This window comes from Colletotrichum fructicola (assembly GCF_000319635.2).
Source record: "Colletotrichum fructicola Nara gc5 chromosome Unknown KSG_Nara_v1_contig09, whole genome shotgun sequence".
NCBI lineage: Eukaryota > Fungi > Ascomycota > Sordariomycetes > Glomerellales > Glomerellaceae > Colletotrichum > Colletotrichum fructicola.
The window spans coordinates 974200-989354 of record NW_027094059.1 but is presented as its reverse complement, the minus strand read 5'-3'; the positions used below and the strand labels follow the sequence as shown (position 1 = coordinate 989354).

Genomic DNA, 15155 nt, shown 5'->3' with positions numbered 1-15155 from the left:
TGCCTCCCAATTGGTCACAAGTGGACATGGCACCTGCCGAGAGATGATGCAAGAGACTGAGCTTCTGGAGGGCAAATGCCGAACAGAGACGAGACCAGCCTCCCGTCGTTCGGCCCAATAGTTAATCTTGCCCCATCCTATTAAATCTGCCGCCGATACTGCAAGTTGGGAGCCCAACTTGCAGTCTCGAAAGCTCACCTGGCACGATGGCTGAAGCAAAGCAGGAGCTGCAACTGGCCGATTCGCCCGGCTTTGCAACGCCGATATCTGAACAGGATTGGACGAACCATGAGGCAACCCAAGCTAGAAGGAAGTACGCTTCGCCATGTAATGAGGACAAGAACACAATCTGAGATTGCTAACTCGCTCGCAGGATTGACGGCTCAGTGCTGCCGTTGCTATATCTGGGGCTGCTTGTCTTTCAGCTGGATCGCATGAACCTGGCGAGTGCTCTTACTGGTGGTTTCGCGAAGGATATCGGAGTGGACCAGGATACAATCAATCTCGGAAACCAGTTGATGTTTCTAGGCATTGTGATTTTGGAAATCCCGTCCAATATGTTGCTTCAAAAAGTGAGTAACGGGTGCTGAATCATGAACAACACTACTGACATTGATACCATTCAGGTTGGCCCTCGCAAGTACATATCAGCTCAAGTCATGCTATTTGGCTTGGTTGCGACCCTTCAGATATTTCTCCGGGATAGAAAGGGCTTTCTGGCATCGCGAATGTTTCTCGGTCTGGCAGAGGCAGGCTATATACCAGGTGCCTGCTACACACTGTCGACATGGTATAAGAAGAAAGAGCTCGCGAAGCGGGTCGCTGTTTTCTTCTTTGGCATGTTCAGTGGTAATGCTCTGAGTCCGCTTCTGGCATCTGGCATTCTCAAGCTTGAGGGCGCACGGGGATTAAGAGGCTGGCAGTGGCTCTTTCTCAGTAAGTTCCACCATGTTGAGGCGTTTAGCTTGAAGAGACTCATTTTTCCCGTGTGGTGCTATCATGAACTAACATGAATTCAGTTGAGGGAGTGTTCACTATCTTCGTGGGACTCTCCCTGCTGTTCCTCCTCCCTGGGTCTCCCGATACGCCCGATCCCCTTTTGAGCCGAGGCCTCGTCCGCTTCAAAGGCTCGGAAAGAGCCATCATTCAACGCCGACTCGAGTTCGATGACAAGGAGAAGCGACATGGCGCGCAAGGAATGCACATCCCTCCAAAACTCGTGCTCAAGACGATTTTGCATTGGCAACGATGGCCCCATTTTCTGAGTAGCTTCGCCGTCTTCTCCACCTGGAGTCCTTTGACGACTTACACGCCAACTATCATCATGCAAGTAGCACGGTATGTGAGGCGAAGACGTTGTGCTAATCAGGAGTCTTGCAGGAACCTCGGCTTCAACCGCATCCAAGCCAACGCTCTTGCCGCCGTTGGCGCTTCCCTGGCACTTGTCGTCGTTTTCATAGTCGCCTGGATCAGTGACAAGACTAACAAGCGCGGTCTCTCGGTAATCGGTGCACACAGCTGCTATCTTATCGTCCTAATTGTGGCGAGGACTGCCCATCCTCATGTGGGCAAGTGGTCCCGCTGGGGTCTTTGGACAGCCCTCAATAGCTTTGCTGTGGGGTACCATCCAGCCAACAACTCATGGGTGCAGCTGAATTGCCGCGAGCCAGGAGAGAGGAGTATCAGTATTGCGTAGGTCGATGGTGTCTAGGGCGCAAGTTCAGGATCCAATACTGATATATGGCATAGAATATGGGTGATGCTTTCCATCAGTGGCCTGATGGTCGGAACGCAGTATTACCGAGGCAACGACACACCATTGTGAGTCTACAGAACAATTTCAAAGGATTACGACTGACGCTTTCGCAGCTATCAGACCGGCTTGAGGACTCAGATAATTATGGTCTCGATTGGGATGGGGTTCGCCATACTGCAGGTCATCATCTACACCTTGCATAACGAGCGTGTTGCCGAAGGAAAGTACAAGCCGGCCAAGGGGGAGGTGCCTCGAATTTACGTGCCCTAACAAGTAGACGCAAAAATTACAGATACGGGCCTGCTGCTGAAGACAGTTCTTTCTGGGTTAATAATGAGGAAGCGAGCAACGTATCGGAGACCTTGATGGAGATCACGCCTTGAGCTGGGTGATTTCAGTTCTAATCAATTTAAAAGCTTAACACTATCTCCATCCTCAGTTGTGTAATCATCCCCAATGCGTACACAGCAACAGACATTGTAGATAGGTGTGAGAGCATACTGAGTGCTAAGTTGACTTTTCGCGTGGTATCTTCCCTTGATGTGTCACTGGCTCCTCCGACTTGCGCACAGAGGTGATCACCTTTTCATTGTCTTGATGAGAATGTTTCATGGCGAAAGCATTTGTTTTTATGCTACTTTCATAGCCATCCCCTTTGATATCAAATTCCCTCTAGAAAGAGAGATCTATTTCCTAGCAGACATCCAGCACGCATGCCCCTTTGAAAGCTTCAGCACACAGCGTGATTTAGAAGCGCAGCCGCAAAAGAAGAGCAGAAAAATTCGTCCATGTTGGTTTTGCCTTCCTGAACAGTTCGCTATGTACGTCCTTGTTCTCATTCCAAAAGCGCCCAAGACAAGACCCAAATCAAAGCAATTTACCTTCTTCGCGGGCGTCCTGGAACTATTCAATCGAATACATTCAAGACAGAAACCACTAATAACAGAGACTGCACGCACATTGCAGAATGTGGAGAGGACTGAGCGGCTCCTCTGACCTGTTGACTTTGTGATCCGCACGCATACCAACACCGATTGCCAACGCGATCAACATTGCAACGAGACTTTCGAACACCCATTGCGCGGCCAAAAGGACATGGACTACCTCCCTTTACTCCCTTAAATAGATGGGGCAACGACATCATAATGGATAACCCAGCCAAGGAGCATATCTAAGAGTCCTACACAAGAAGCAAGCGTGACCTACCTTAGATTGCTTCTCTTTAAGAAATAATTAATTGTGAGGCGATGTTCTCAGGCTGTCTCTACCAGTTGCTGTTCCTTAACCATCTCATCAAAACAGTCTCTGACCCCATCAACAAGTCAAGTGATATCCTCAAGTAAGTCCTAACATCCAGCATGCTCTTATTCGCCCAACAACAGCTACAAACAGCAATGATGCCCAGCGATAACAACATCCCACCCCAAGACCGATCAAATGCTCAACATGGTACTTTAGCACATAATGAAGAATGAAAGTCAACTGCAGTGCCATCCAGCAAAGGCCATTAGACCTTCCATGGGTACAGCAACATTGCCCTGGCGTCATTTGCATCCATTCAAAGACCTTTCAATATATACTGCAGAGCGATCTCTGCACAACATCAATCGTTATGACGCAAGTGGAAGCCAGATGTACCACCAAGCGCCCTCCAACGTAGCCTTCGTTCGGGATGGCACTTCCCCAGGCAGCATATAAACCTAGTAACCCTCCCTACACAAGCCATTCTCCTTACCAAATTGTCCTTGATTGCTGCATCCGTTACTTGAAAGAAACATCAACACCATCACAGCGCCAACGCCAACCTCACACCCATCAAAACCCACCCACAAACTACCCTCCCGTCCCCCTTCCCACCATCCCTCATTTATCCCATTTATCCCACAGCAATACTATCCCATCACCACTACCCAGGGAGTCTTCCAACCATCATATCTCACTCCCCGCCTCATAAACACTAGCAGGGCACCACCCATCCCCATCTCCACAGCCCAGGTCCCAAAACACCGGTCCTTGGGAGACAGTCAGAAACCGAGTCGAATCAGAAACAATTTGTTATCCCTTCCAGTGCGGTGGTAAACTCGCAGGCCTTTATATGAGGAGCGGGCCCCCGGACCCCTACGACTTCATCCCTCGTCCGCCACATTAACCTCCGAGGAAACAAAACAGGTGGAGCTGGTAATATTACAAGAAACGGCGTCGTGATCCTTCTAGAAGAATCGCTCAAACCTTAGTTTAATAACTACGCCGCTGGCGAAATTTGGGTCTGCAAGCCGAAATTGTCATGTCTCACAGTCACTAAGTGGTAAGTAGGAAGATGCATAATTATTGATCATCAGGATTCTGAGTCCTATTCATGGTATCTACCTCCGCCCGCCACTCCAAAATCTGTATACAGAATTATCCTACATATACAGTGTACACTTTTGGTCTTTTTGGACGCCTCCAATGCTCAAAGAGCCTACCGCAACGCCGGTGTCCAAGATAAGGGCTCAAAGGCCTCGATTGGTGTGCCTCCAACTCCCCATCCATTCCAAGCCATGCCAGTAGCCCATCGGCCGTAATCCAAAATCTTCAAAGTAGGGTACATAGGGAACAGGAATACCACCCGACGGACGCGCGAGCGAATGTGAGCATTCCAACAGTGTGGTGGAGAGACCATCTCAGCCACCTCCAATAATACAGGATGACCACGCTCATCCCAACCGACATCCAAGCAATGCAATAAGCCAGCGCGCATGTATTCATCCATGGCGAATGAAGCCCCGAGCCGAGCCAAGAAACAGGGCACGAAGCAAATTAACGCCGAGTGCAGTGCGTTGATGAGGATAGAAGTCGTTCATGACATAAAGCCTCTGACGTGAGGTGAGAAAAATGGGGTATCAAAAGTGAAGCAGAATAAGGGGATATGTATGTCGTGGAAAATGTGGAAATGATGTTGTCTGTTAGAGATTGCCAGCAAGTCATGGACGTCTTTGACCGAGACCTCACATCGGCGTGGGTGTCGGCGCACCCCGGTCTCCTCGGCTCATCCAGCCGAAGAGGTCGCCGCTACGCTGAGTGGTGGTTGTGCTGGTTTGAGGCTCGGCGGGGGCGCGCATCGCCATCTCGCGAGGCTCCAACAGCAGACTCTTGCGGTAGTAGCTGACCTGGACATTCTGGCCCTGGTCGCTCTCGCGTACGCGGACGATCTGCGCCGTCATCCAATCTTGCATCTCAGGAAGCTCGTTGAGTCGGTAGGGGATCTGGAATCGCTGGAGCTCGCCAATGATCTTGGCCGTACGGGTATGCTTGTCGAAGTTGACAACGGTAAGGCCGCCGCCGTTTTCCTCGCAGCCATCACCTCCAAGTGTGGGAAGCTGTTTGGTGGCGGGGTTGCCAATGTCGACGAAGGTGAGATCGGTCAGATACATGCCGAGGAAAGGCAAGCAGGGCGGGACATGGTCATGGAGACGGGTTCGCAGGACCTTGTTGTTCTGCGATGGCTCGACAATTGCCTGCAGGTGGCGGAGCATATCGCGTCGCTTAGGAGAGACGGCATCCCAGGTCTTGCGGAGACGACTGATGGTGCTGCTGTTGAGACTGCAGATGATGGCCATGAGTCCGTCGTAGTTGTGAAGCTCGAGACACTGGTGAGCAACCTTGATCCATTGCTTTATAACAGCGGCGCGCTTCTTGACCTCGGGGTACTGGAGAATGGTCTCGGCGACGAGGTTGGAAAGATCAGTTGAGAGAGCCGACATGGCCTTGACATTGGGAGCATGAACGCCGCCCTTCTTCATCCACTGCGATGCGAGAAGCTCCTCGGGCATGATCGAGCAGAAAATGTTCATCTGCTTGATGGTGAGTTGACGAGCAATCTCAAGAGGATCGAAGTCGAGGATGGTAGGGTTACTGCCACCATTCTTCCACGACATGAGGTGGGAGAACTGGCTCTTGGTGATGGCCAAGGGCGGGTGGGGAGTGTCCGCCGGGACGTATTGCGCAATTGAAGTGTTGGTCTTGCCCATGGAAGACACCAGGCGAGGGACCAGGACATCGTTTGAGACACGCTGGGCCAATTCCAGAAGGCGGCGACCAGCTGAGGGCAGCACGCCGCCGAGTTCGTACTCGGCAAATGGCTCAATCAGGCTGAGGGCTTCGCGGTCAGTCTCGTCACGCCAGTGCGACTCGAGCCAACCCTTGAAGGCGTTGTAGACGCGCAGTCTGACCGGGCCAGCCATGTGGGGGGCCTCGGCAACGTAATGGAATCGCTCAATGAGAGTCTCGGCCAACTTTAGAGGACTGCAGAAGAGTCGGAAAGTGAGGTAAAATGTCGAAACAAAGGTCGCATCGGGGGTGGACTCGTGAGTTGTGAGACGCTCAACAAGTGCAGGGAGAGATCCGCCAGTTACTTGGCCTTCCTTGTTGAACATGAGCTCGTGAGCGTACGTCTTCTCCAACATCCTAGACTCGACTTCATCCACCTCGTCATGGTTGTGGGCGCTTCCGTTGTTGCTCAGCTCTGACATAGACGGCTTGCTTCTAGGCGCCAACATGTGGTCTGGGGTTGTTGCGCGGGTAGAAGTTTGGGAAACGAGGCTGGCCTCTGAGTCCCGGCTAAGGTAGGTGCTGCTGCTGCCCGCGCTGGATGCGGTCATACTGTCAACGCGGGAGGAATTGTGGTAGTCGCCGTCCTGTCCAACGTTTTCGATGGGGCCATACTCGTCTCCAGGGAGCAGGGATGTAGAGAGTTTGGGAAGAGGAGGCAAAGTCGGACGAATCGACGAGATGGAAGATGCCACGCTGGAAGTAGTATCATCGCCCAGTGAAGATGGTCGTGAATTACGTCCGTTGGAATTTTGCGACGAAGGTCGAACTCGGCGGGACTCTTCATCAGGTGAATCAGTGTGAGGTAGTTGAGGTAGTGGCTTGTCGTTGGCGACAATACTCGGTCGGTGGGGCGTTGGCGGCACAACAGAATGGACAGAGTCAGTACTCCTCGAAGATTCTGCTACGCTAGTCGCCTCGGTCGTTGCAGTCTCTGCAATTGACGGAGCGATGGATGGTCGTCGATAGTGAGGTTCCGGTGCGAGTTCCAATACGCTGAGGTCAATACCAAGCTCTCCAGCCTGGAATTCGCATTCAAAGTCGCCCACGCGCTCGATGACCCATTTAGTTTTGGCCACACATTCGCCAGCAGCTTTCACACAGCCAGTTGCGGCCATCAGCAGCATGCTGTTGTCTTGCGGCATAATGACATCCGCGTCCTGCATTACCGCATGGCGGATGATCTGGCCAGCCGCCGAGACCAATTCGCGAATGCGCTCAAACATCATCTCCCTGGCTCGGACCAGCATGTCCGAGCTAGTGCTATGCCCGCAGACGACATCGACAACAGCCAGCAACTCTCCACCAGATGTCGCTGACAGCTTGATGGCAAAAGCCAACTCCGGCCGAGACTGGGATTGTAAGTGCAAACGACCAATGAAGGATCCCAGGTGTGACAGGAAGGCGTCGTGGCTCTTGTTGAGGCGTTCCGAGACAAGATGACCAGGTCTTGACAGCGGCGAAGGTCCAGCCAATGAAACGCGATGGGAGATGTTGGATGAAAGCCGTTTGACATTCTGAGACAATCGGTGCGAGTTGGGGCTTGCAGGCGAGTAGAGCGTTGAAAGCCGCCTGCTAGCGGGCGATGACTGTGCCGCGTCGGTCGGTTGCGATGGTGCACCCCTGCCAGGTGCACCGTTCGTCATTCGGGAACCTGCATGAGTCTCGTCGAACTTGGTCTGATCTGCAGGTGGCGTCGGGGGAATGTAGGATTCCTCGATGACGGTCGCCATGACGGTCACCGCAGGGGCTCGTTGCCGTCGATCGTCTTCCAGGATGTCGAAAAACCTAACACCTTTGGTCACGATCTTGAAGGCCTTGAGGATCATCTCGTCGATGATGTCGTTAACGTCTTCGCGTGGTTGCAGGATACCCTTTTGCGCCTCCTGCAACTTCTTTGCCGTCTTCACCAACGCCGAAAGCTCAGAGAGCAGCGTCTTTCTCGCGCGCCTCAGGTTCTCGTTACGGGTGATGATGGCCGATTCTCTTGTCAAGCAGTGAGTGCGTTCCTGACGACCAATTAGTCCACTCAAATCCATAGTCTGGGTCACGAGCATTACTTACCAGAAGGTATCGCACTCCAGCGATGATACCCTTCATGAACTCCTGGTTTCCGAAGATCTCGCTATCGTTGACGGAAGTGCTTCGGAGCAAGTCCCAGAAGTTCAGCAGAGCCTTCAACAGATTCCTCATCTCCTCTGGGTCGTAAGCCTCGCAGTAGTTGGTGGGAAGCCATCCTCTTGCGCCCGATACCAGCAAAGTTCCATCGGCCCATCCGTTGGTATGAATTGAATGCACAAGAATAATGTCGCCTTCGTTCAATGGTAATGTCACGCTCGAGTCGGTCATGGCATAGCTCGGGTGAAAGGGGTAAAAGGCTCGCAGGAAGTTGTGGAATACTGGCGGCGGCATCTGCGCAGCCAGATCTTCCTGCGAGCCATTGGGTGTTGCGGGTGGTGTCATGTGTGTTGTTGAATATGACTTGGAGCTGTACTGGTCCTGCTTCGACGACAGCGCATCGCAGGATTGTGATTTGTGAAGCTTGAGAGGTGCCACTTGGAGACTGGCACGCATGGAATGGTCGCTCAGCATTACCATGGCTGCTGCTGGTTGCTCTCGTGGAGAAGCATGGGCGACAACGATGTAAGTGGGTTGGGCGTGATGTCAAGACGTTGATGTCGAGGTTGTCTCGCCCTCGATTAGGTGCAGTGAAAGAAAGTCCAGTCGAGTTCAGACTTCTCTTCAGATACGAATTGATCCTCCTGCTGCGCCTCTTCTGCGGCCCTGAAAGAATATCGGATAGGTCAATGGGTTGCAACTGCGTCGTTCGCAAAACTCGGGTCGATCGATGCGCCTCTAGCGTGTTATCCTTCACTTCGAACAGAAATCGTAAGTCGTAAGCCCCAACGTCGAGTAGGTGGCAATGCGGTCGGGTCTCCTCTTGGGACTGTCAAGGTGTTGTGATGACAGTCAGTTGACGGCGGACAAGGTGAATAGAGGAACAGGATGCTTGGCCTGTGTGTAGGTGGTTTTGATGGGAAGAGGCAGAGGATATGGAATGTAGGGAGGAGATGCGGGCATTGATGTGGGAGGGGAATAGGAACAACAGGAATGTCATAGCCCTGGGACGGACGTGTTGGAGGGATCCTTGCCCGTACTAATGGTGGATAAGTGCATACCAGGGACCAGGGCTTGACTCAAGGTTTCGGGAGCCCAAGAAGAGGCCCCCATGTGAGTGCCCAAAGCGAGGGACGATCACGTAGTAGGGAAGTGGAGGGGAGGAGACAAGCCAGGCCAGGCCAAGCGTCCGGAACTTTGGGAGGGTGGTGTGTGTGTGCCAGTGTGTGTAATGGGCGTTGGGAGTGGGCGACGAGGGGGTGTGGGAGTATGTTCCGTAAAATGATGCCCCGGTAGTCTGTAGCGTGCGTACCTTGCTGCTGCTCGTAGGTGGGCGGCGTTGGATTTGTTTTTTTCTTCCTTATTTCTTGTTCGTTTTGGGGCGAGGATTTTTCGACGTTGAAGATCAACTAGGGCCGCCCAGTCGGCTTGGTTGGTTTAGCGTGGAGCTCTTGGGCCAGTTTGGTTTTGCGACGGAGGCGAGCTTGTTGTATCGTGCGTCAGTCTGGCGTCTCTTGTCTCCCGAGGGACGGGCACACGCGAACCCAGAGAACAAAGGAAGAGTGCGAGGAGCTACGCGTTGAGTTGGTGATGATGGATGGGACGGAGACGCGCGAGGGAAGCATTTGAGCATCCATCCATCCTATGTAGCAAGAGTGGGATTCGCTCCAAAGGCGAGTGTAATTGCGCTCGTCTTTCCCTTTGCAGGGGGGGAAAGAGTGAATGCGAAGAAGAATTACAGAAGGCGCGAGGAATGCGATCTTGTGGTGTGCTGCTCGTGTCTTGTGCATATGCACATGCAGTGAAGGCCGAGCGAGTGCGACTCTGTGTGTGTGACAAGCAGCGACAGGTACGGCACAGCGGGCAGGAAGACAAGACAGACAGATGCCGGCCGCGGCCGCGGCGGCGCGGACGCAGGTGCAGGACCCGTCCCGTATCGTACCTTGCTCGCAGCTCGACTGTCCGCGCCGTATCTGTATCTTGTATCCGCCCTTCATCTGCATCCATCTGCATCCATCTGCACCTGAGGTGCCTACCTGTAGGCAGGCCTTGAAAGTCGGCAATGCAGAGGCGAGGTGAGGTGCATACAATAGCTTGGTTTCTAACAATAATTGCGATGTGACTGACGGCTCGCATTGCTTGCGCTCGCCGCAAAGTACTGGGTGCCCGACAATGAGCTGGAGCGTGTTGGGAAAGAAGGGCGAGGTCTCAATTTTGATCATTAGTCATTTTTTTTTCTGATGGAGTTAGGCGGCCGACGCATTTGTGTGTGCGCTTGCCGGTTCATCTGCATCTTGGACGGCCTCGGACGGTGCTGTGACCGAACAAGTTTGGAGGCGCAACGCGAGCGCACTGATGCCACGATATGATGATGATGGGAGACGGCCGACAGGAGCGCCGTGCGCCGTGCGCCGTTTCCTTTTCCTGAACAATGGGGAATGGCCAGGCCCATTGTGTGTATGAGAAGAGGAAAGCGCAAGTCGAGGCGAGGTCATCGAGGCCGTGGTTGTGTGCAACAACGCAGCAGCGGCGGCCAGGGCGAAGGAGGCATCTGTGTGTCCATGTAAGGAGAACGTGGAGGAGGGGCACGTTAAAGAAGCCATCGTATCCGGAAATCGGACGACAGATGCCCACCCCGAATCCTGCAAGGCGAAGCTGAAGTTGGTGCTGAGGTGATGCCGATGCTGGTTTCCATCGGCTTCCGGTGCTTGCTTGCCTGCTTGCCTCCCATTGTTCGGCTTGCTCCGAACGATGGTTGCGAGCTTCGTCGTGTTGGTCATGGCTCGGGACTGGACTGGGCTGAGCTGGAGAAAGAGCCGTGATCCCATATGGCAATCTCTCCTGCCGGCTTCCGATCATCAGATTGCAAGGCGCCGTCCGACGTTTTGCTGGCAAGATCGGTGCAAGAGCTCCCCTCTCCTTCTTTCTGGACTCTAGACTCCAGAGTCCGCAGTCTAGCGTCGATGGCCACCTCCCTGCCTGCCAAAACATCAGCAGCAACCACCTCACTTCGACAAGCCTCCAGGAGCTCTTGGAGCAACAGCCACTTCAATCGAATCGCCAATCCCAGATCTCCAATTGCTGCGTCTCGGGCCAGAACCGATGCCGCTCCTCCCACCGACCGTGAGGTAGCTTTCCCTTCCCTTCCAGTCGGAGGGAGCTCCCCACCTCTTCCTCAAGCCACGTACCGCGCCTCGCTGTAAGGTACCTTATCCTTACTGCAAGTCGTCAGCCATCGTAAGCCATCAGCCGTGGTACGTACACCGGCTGCGTCAGTGGTCTGGGTTGCGACGGGACCTGCGAGTGCCCGAAAACCTCTTCTTCCCTGCGACTGCGACGGTCGAGGTCAATTGGGACCTTTCCCCGACCAGCAACCCGCCCGTCCCCAGCGGCCAGTCCCTGGCGATGCCTCCCACTCTTAACGGTGCCATGGGTGCTCTCGCTTTGGCCCGTTCGTCACCCGCTTCCAGGCCAGCTTCGTTTCTTTTTCGTCTTCTTCTTCTTGTACCTTCTCCCTCCAGGCCTGTCAGTTGGTCGTCCCCGCCCCCGGTAATGAACTCTCTCTCTTCCTTTTCCACTTCCCCTTCGCACCGCACGCCCCCCCTAAGGCGTGCAGCAAAGGGCGGCCACAATTGCAAAAACCAAACTGCACCAGTGGACCTTTAGCGGATGCCCTGTAAGCCAGTGTGATTTAACAAGGGGTCTCTTAGTGAGCAACGGGGTCCCTCCCGGACTCTAGTCCAGGGCCAGGGTAACCAATTGGTTGCCCCCTTGTTTGCGCCCACTTCATTACTTCGAAGTCCTCTCTTCCCTCTTTCAGGTCCTCTCAGACTTCATCATCGCGAATACTGTATGCATGTGCCTGTGCGTTCTTTCGCTGTTGCTGGTCAGTGGCCTGAGGGATTTGACGGACTGCGCGCCGCGACAAGATAGCTGAAGGCTGCCATCAATCCATCGCCTCGGTCCCAATCCCTTCGACAGACTCACAGACGCTTGGCTGTGATGCTGATACTTGGGTCCCGGACAGAGTTTGTGGCTTTCCCCTGTCCTTTCCCTTTCCCTTGCTGCCTGCAGGACAGGTTCCACGCTTGCGGTTTGCTAGGGAGAGCAAACACGACGGGCAACCAACATCCAGCTCGAGTAAGCTGAGATGTTTTGCAGACCAAGAGGCAAGGCAAGTGGGCAACCGATATCCCAGAACCAGGGAAGCCAAACCCTGCGGCTTGCGACGACGCCCTGATCCCCCCTCTCCCCTCTTTCGACATCGAGGTCTGGCCTCGATCTCTCAGCCCTTGAGCCCTGTGCTCAGTGTCTATCGCCGTGCCCCAAACTGCTGGGTCCAACGAATCGAGTTCTGGTCCGTGTGGGCTGGTTCATATGGCGGTGGATGCTCCAGGCTCTCGGGAGCGACGCCGGGCGCAACGGCCACATCAAGGTAAAATGCCGTCAATCAGCGCCCAGCTAATTGATTGCTGCTCCAGCGACATGATATGATGGCAGCACCTCAAACGGGCTCTTGTCATCTTGTTCCGCCTGGCTCCTCATCCGTAGAAGCCGTGACCCCGTATCACAAGCAACCGTGCCGTTTTCTGTTGGTAAAGAAGCCGGGAAGGCCGTCGATTGCTAATCGAGTAAAAGCTCAATGCCGGCCGCCCCAAGTCACTGACGGTGCGAGGCAAGTAGCTTCGCTTTCGTACCGCAGCAATGCGTAACGGTCTTCGGCGCTCTGCCTTCTGGAACCTGCTGGACCATAAACTCTGTGTCCATGGATGTTTGCACCGCATTCAAGGTCTTCGGGTTTGGTAACCGGGCTATTTTTGCGCGCACTGCCAATGCCGGCGGGCAAGTAGGGCCCAAAACTGGGGCACTGTAGCATGTATGCTTCTTCTGAATCGCGGCATCAGGTCTTTGCGCCTTGCTTTCCGTAAGGCCTGGGACCTGTGTCATGATGCTGGTACCGGGCTTCGAAGCCGGGTGGGTATGCCATAACCTTCTATCCAGGCAATATTCAGAATTCCATGTCTTTCCTGGCCACGACCGGCCGGGGCGAGGTGAGAACCAGTGCGCCGATGCACTTACACCGTCGCGCCTCTGCCGTCTTACTCACCTGCCTGCGTGCCGCTTAATGTAGCGCTTGATGGGACAGTTCCAACAACACGATCCGGCTGCCAGACAAACCTTGGTGGCTTGACGAGTCGCGCTGGCATGCTGACTTTTCATTGAACACCCAGATTTGGAAACATCTAAGTCGTGCCGCCTGATTTGCCATGGCAACAATACGACCAAAATTCACACCTGCTATAGCCAAACAGCATGAGCAGTAAAACGAAGCATGCAGACCGAGACTAGAACTCCCCAATACTTCCGGACACGACCGCGCACAAATGGCCATTGTTCTTCCTCGTGTATGCTTCCTTTTAGTGTCTTGACGGTCGACAAAATTCGTAGACATGGTCTTGGATAGGTGCTTTGCCTGATGTGTCACAAGGAGTGCTCGCTTCTCAGTCGGAGCGCAGGGCGGCCCTGACGGCTGCCCCATGTCTAAGAGGCAGTGACGACAGCATTTGTGCGGCGCGCGGGCGGCTGTGGCACAGCGGGAGGTCAATGTGGCTGTCGTTTGGTGCCGCAGCACATGCCATCATCTGGGACTGCTTCCGACGGAGCAGAGGTCCGAGAGACGGCGCAGACAATCTCGCTGGATAATGAGGTACATTCCGTTGTAATTGGACAAGATGCCAAATGGTCCCGCATCACTTCGTGGTGCCGTTGTTTGGAGCGCGGCTCGGCAGCAGTCGGCCGTCCATCGGGGAGGCAGGCAAACGCAGATGAATCCTTGTTTCTCTTGATCTGCTCGGTGGCCGTCATGCGGGGGAGGGGGCGGTTGGGATTCTCTGCTTGTCAATTTTCTGGACTAGAAGACGGTCCGTCAGCTATGGCCTGATCTGACATGGTGATCAGAGGCAGAGACATGAGCTGACCGTGCTCGCCAGGGCGAAGGCTGACAGAGACAGTCCTGGTGATGGTGTCTGGGACATTATGCCACCTAGATCAGAGCTGTCAGGCTAGCGGCAGGGACAAGGCGAGGCTTGGTTGGCGGGCAAAGCTCCGGCGGCAGCGATGGGCCTTGCAACGAGGACTGGTCTGCGTGTGCATCCTTTTTCCCCATCTTCGTGCTGGAGCTTTCGAGGCCTGGAGTCTAGCGAGAATCGGAGCAGTCTGCCCGAAGCCTCATGCGGCGTGCACGGTGTGATTTGGCGCATGCTATGCGTGATGATAGAGTGATTCGCGGTGTGAAGAAGACGGATATGCATGTATCTGTCAGGGACACCGTCGATAGTGCCAAAGTGTTATGCAGTGCCGTCACGGCGGTTGGAGTTGGTCGGTACCTTACCGTACCGTTCCCCGGTTTGTATGCGATGCGACGTCGGCAGGGTGTAAGTGTGGTTGAGGGCAACGCTCCACGGCGTAATCTTCCATCGGATGGCAGCGAATGGTTCGAGGAATTGCGATTATCGGTGCCTTACGTTTCTCTGGATTGGCAGCCTGCCGTTTCCTTGCTTTTTGCTCGACATGTCAGTTCATGCTGGGCGGTTGAGCGCTTCAATTTCCGAGATGCTGCCGTAGCTGCCAAAGATGATCACCGCCGACGAAGAAGCAATGGAAGGCACTGGAGGCGGTGGAGGCGCATTGCGGTGGCAATGGTCTGGTGGACGGTGGTGATGTTGATGGACATTTGGAAAGTCCATGGTGGTCGTCAGGCTGCGAGGTCTCATGCAAAGGTGACGGAGGAGCGCAGGTGACGAAATTGTCATGGTCTTATCTAATCAAAGGCAGGTGATGCCTAATTCCGGCAGGTTTTCATCAGGAAGGTGCGACCTTCGCTGCTCCTGCTGTCTGTTCGTTGATGTTTTTTTTTTTCTGAGGTGTCGACGTCTTGCACAATCAGTACAGCGGCCTTCAGCAGCCAAGGCCCCCCTAAAGTGCGCTGAATTGCTGAACACCTTCGACCAGCGAGTCGGGCTGTATTATGTAATCAGGCCCGATACACAACCCTCCGACGTGATGCTTCACTTTTCGATCTCTGCACACGACCACCAACGACATGCACTTTCCCAATCTAGGTTCAGCTGCACCTTGTGGCGTCGGGCATCTTCACCGACATCCCCTGCGGGTGCAAACCCACCGCTCGTAT

The 15155-nt window shown here is 54.1% G+C and overlaps 2 protein-coding genes across 2 annotated transcripts; one reads left to right on the top strand and one right to left on the bottom strand.

Annotated features, from left to right (window-relative positions):
- Positions 1–206: 206 nt before the first annotated feature.
- On the top strand, positions 207–2026 carry CGGC5_v014557 (putative transporter; the record flags this gene model as incomplete). The annotated part of the gene is made up of 7 exons (XM_032029413.1): positions 207–313; positions 374–572; positions 627–936; positions 1020–1338; positions 1381–1692; positions 1750–1821; positions 1870–2026. 7 exons carry the CDS (start codon positions 207–209, stop codon positions 2024–2026), a joined length of 1476 nt encoding a protein of 491 aa, XP_031890870.1.
- Positions 2027–4743: 2717 nt separating this feature from the next.
- gefA-1 (Ras guanine nucleotide exchange factor A) lies at positions 4744–8443 on the bottom strand (the record flags this gene model as incomplete). The annotated part of the gene is made up of 2 exons (XM_032029412.1): positions 4744–7854; positions 7910–8443. 2 exons carry the CDS (start codon positions 8441–8443, stop codon positions 4744–4746), a joined length of 3645 nt encoding a protein of 1214 aa, XP_031890867.1.
- Between the last annotated feature and the right edge of the window lie 6712 nt (positions 8444–15155).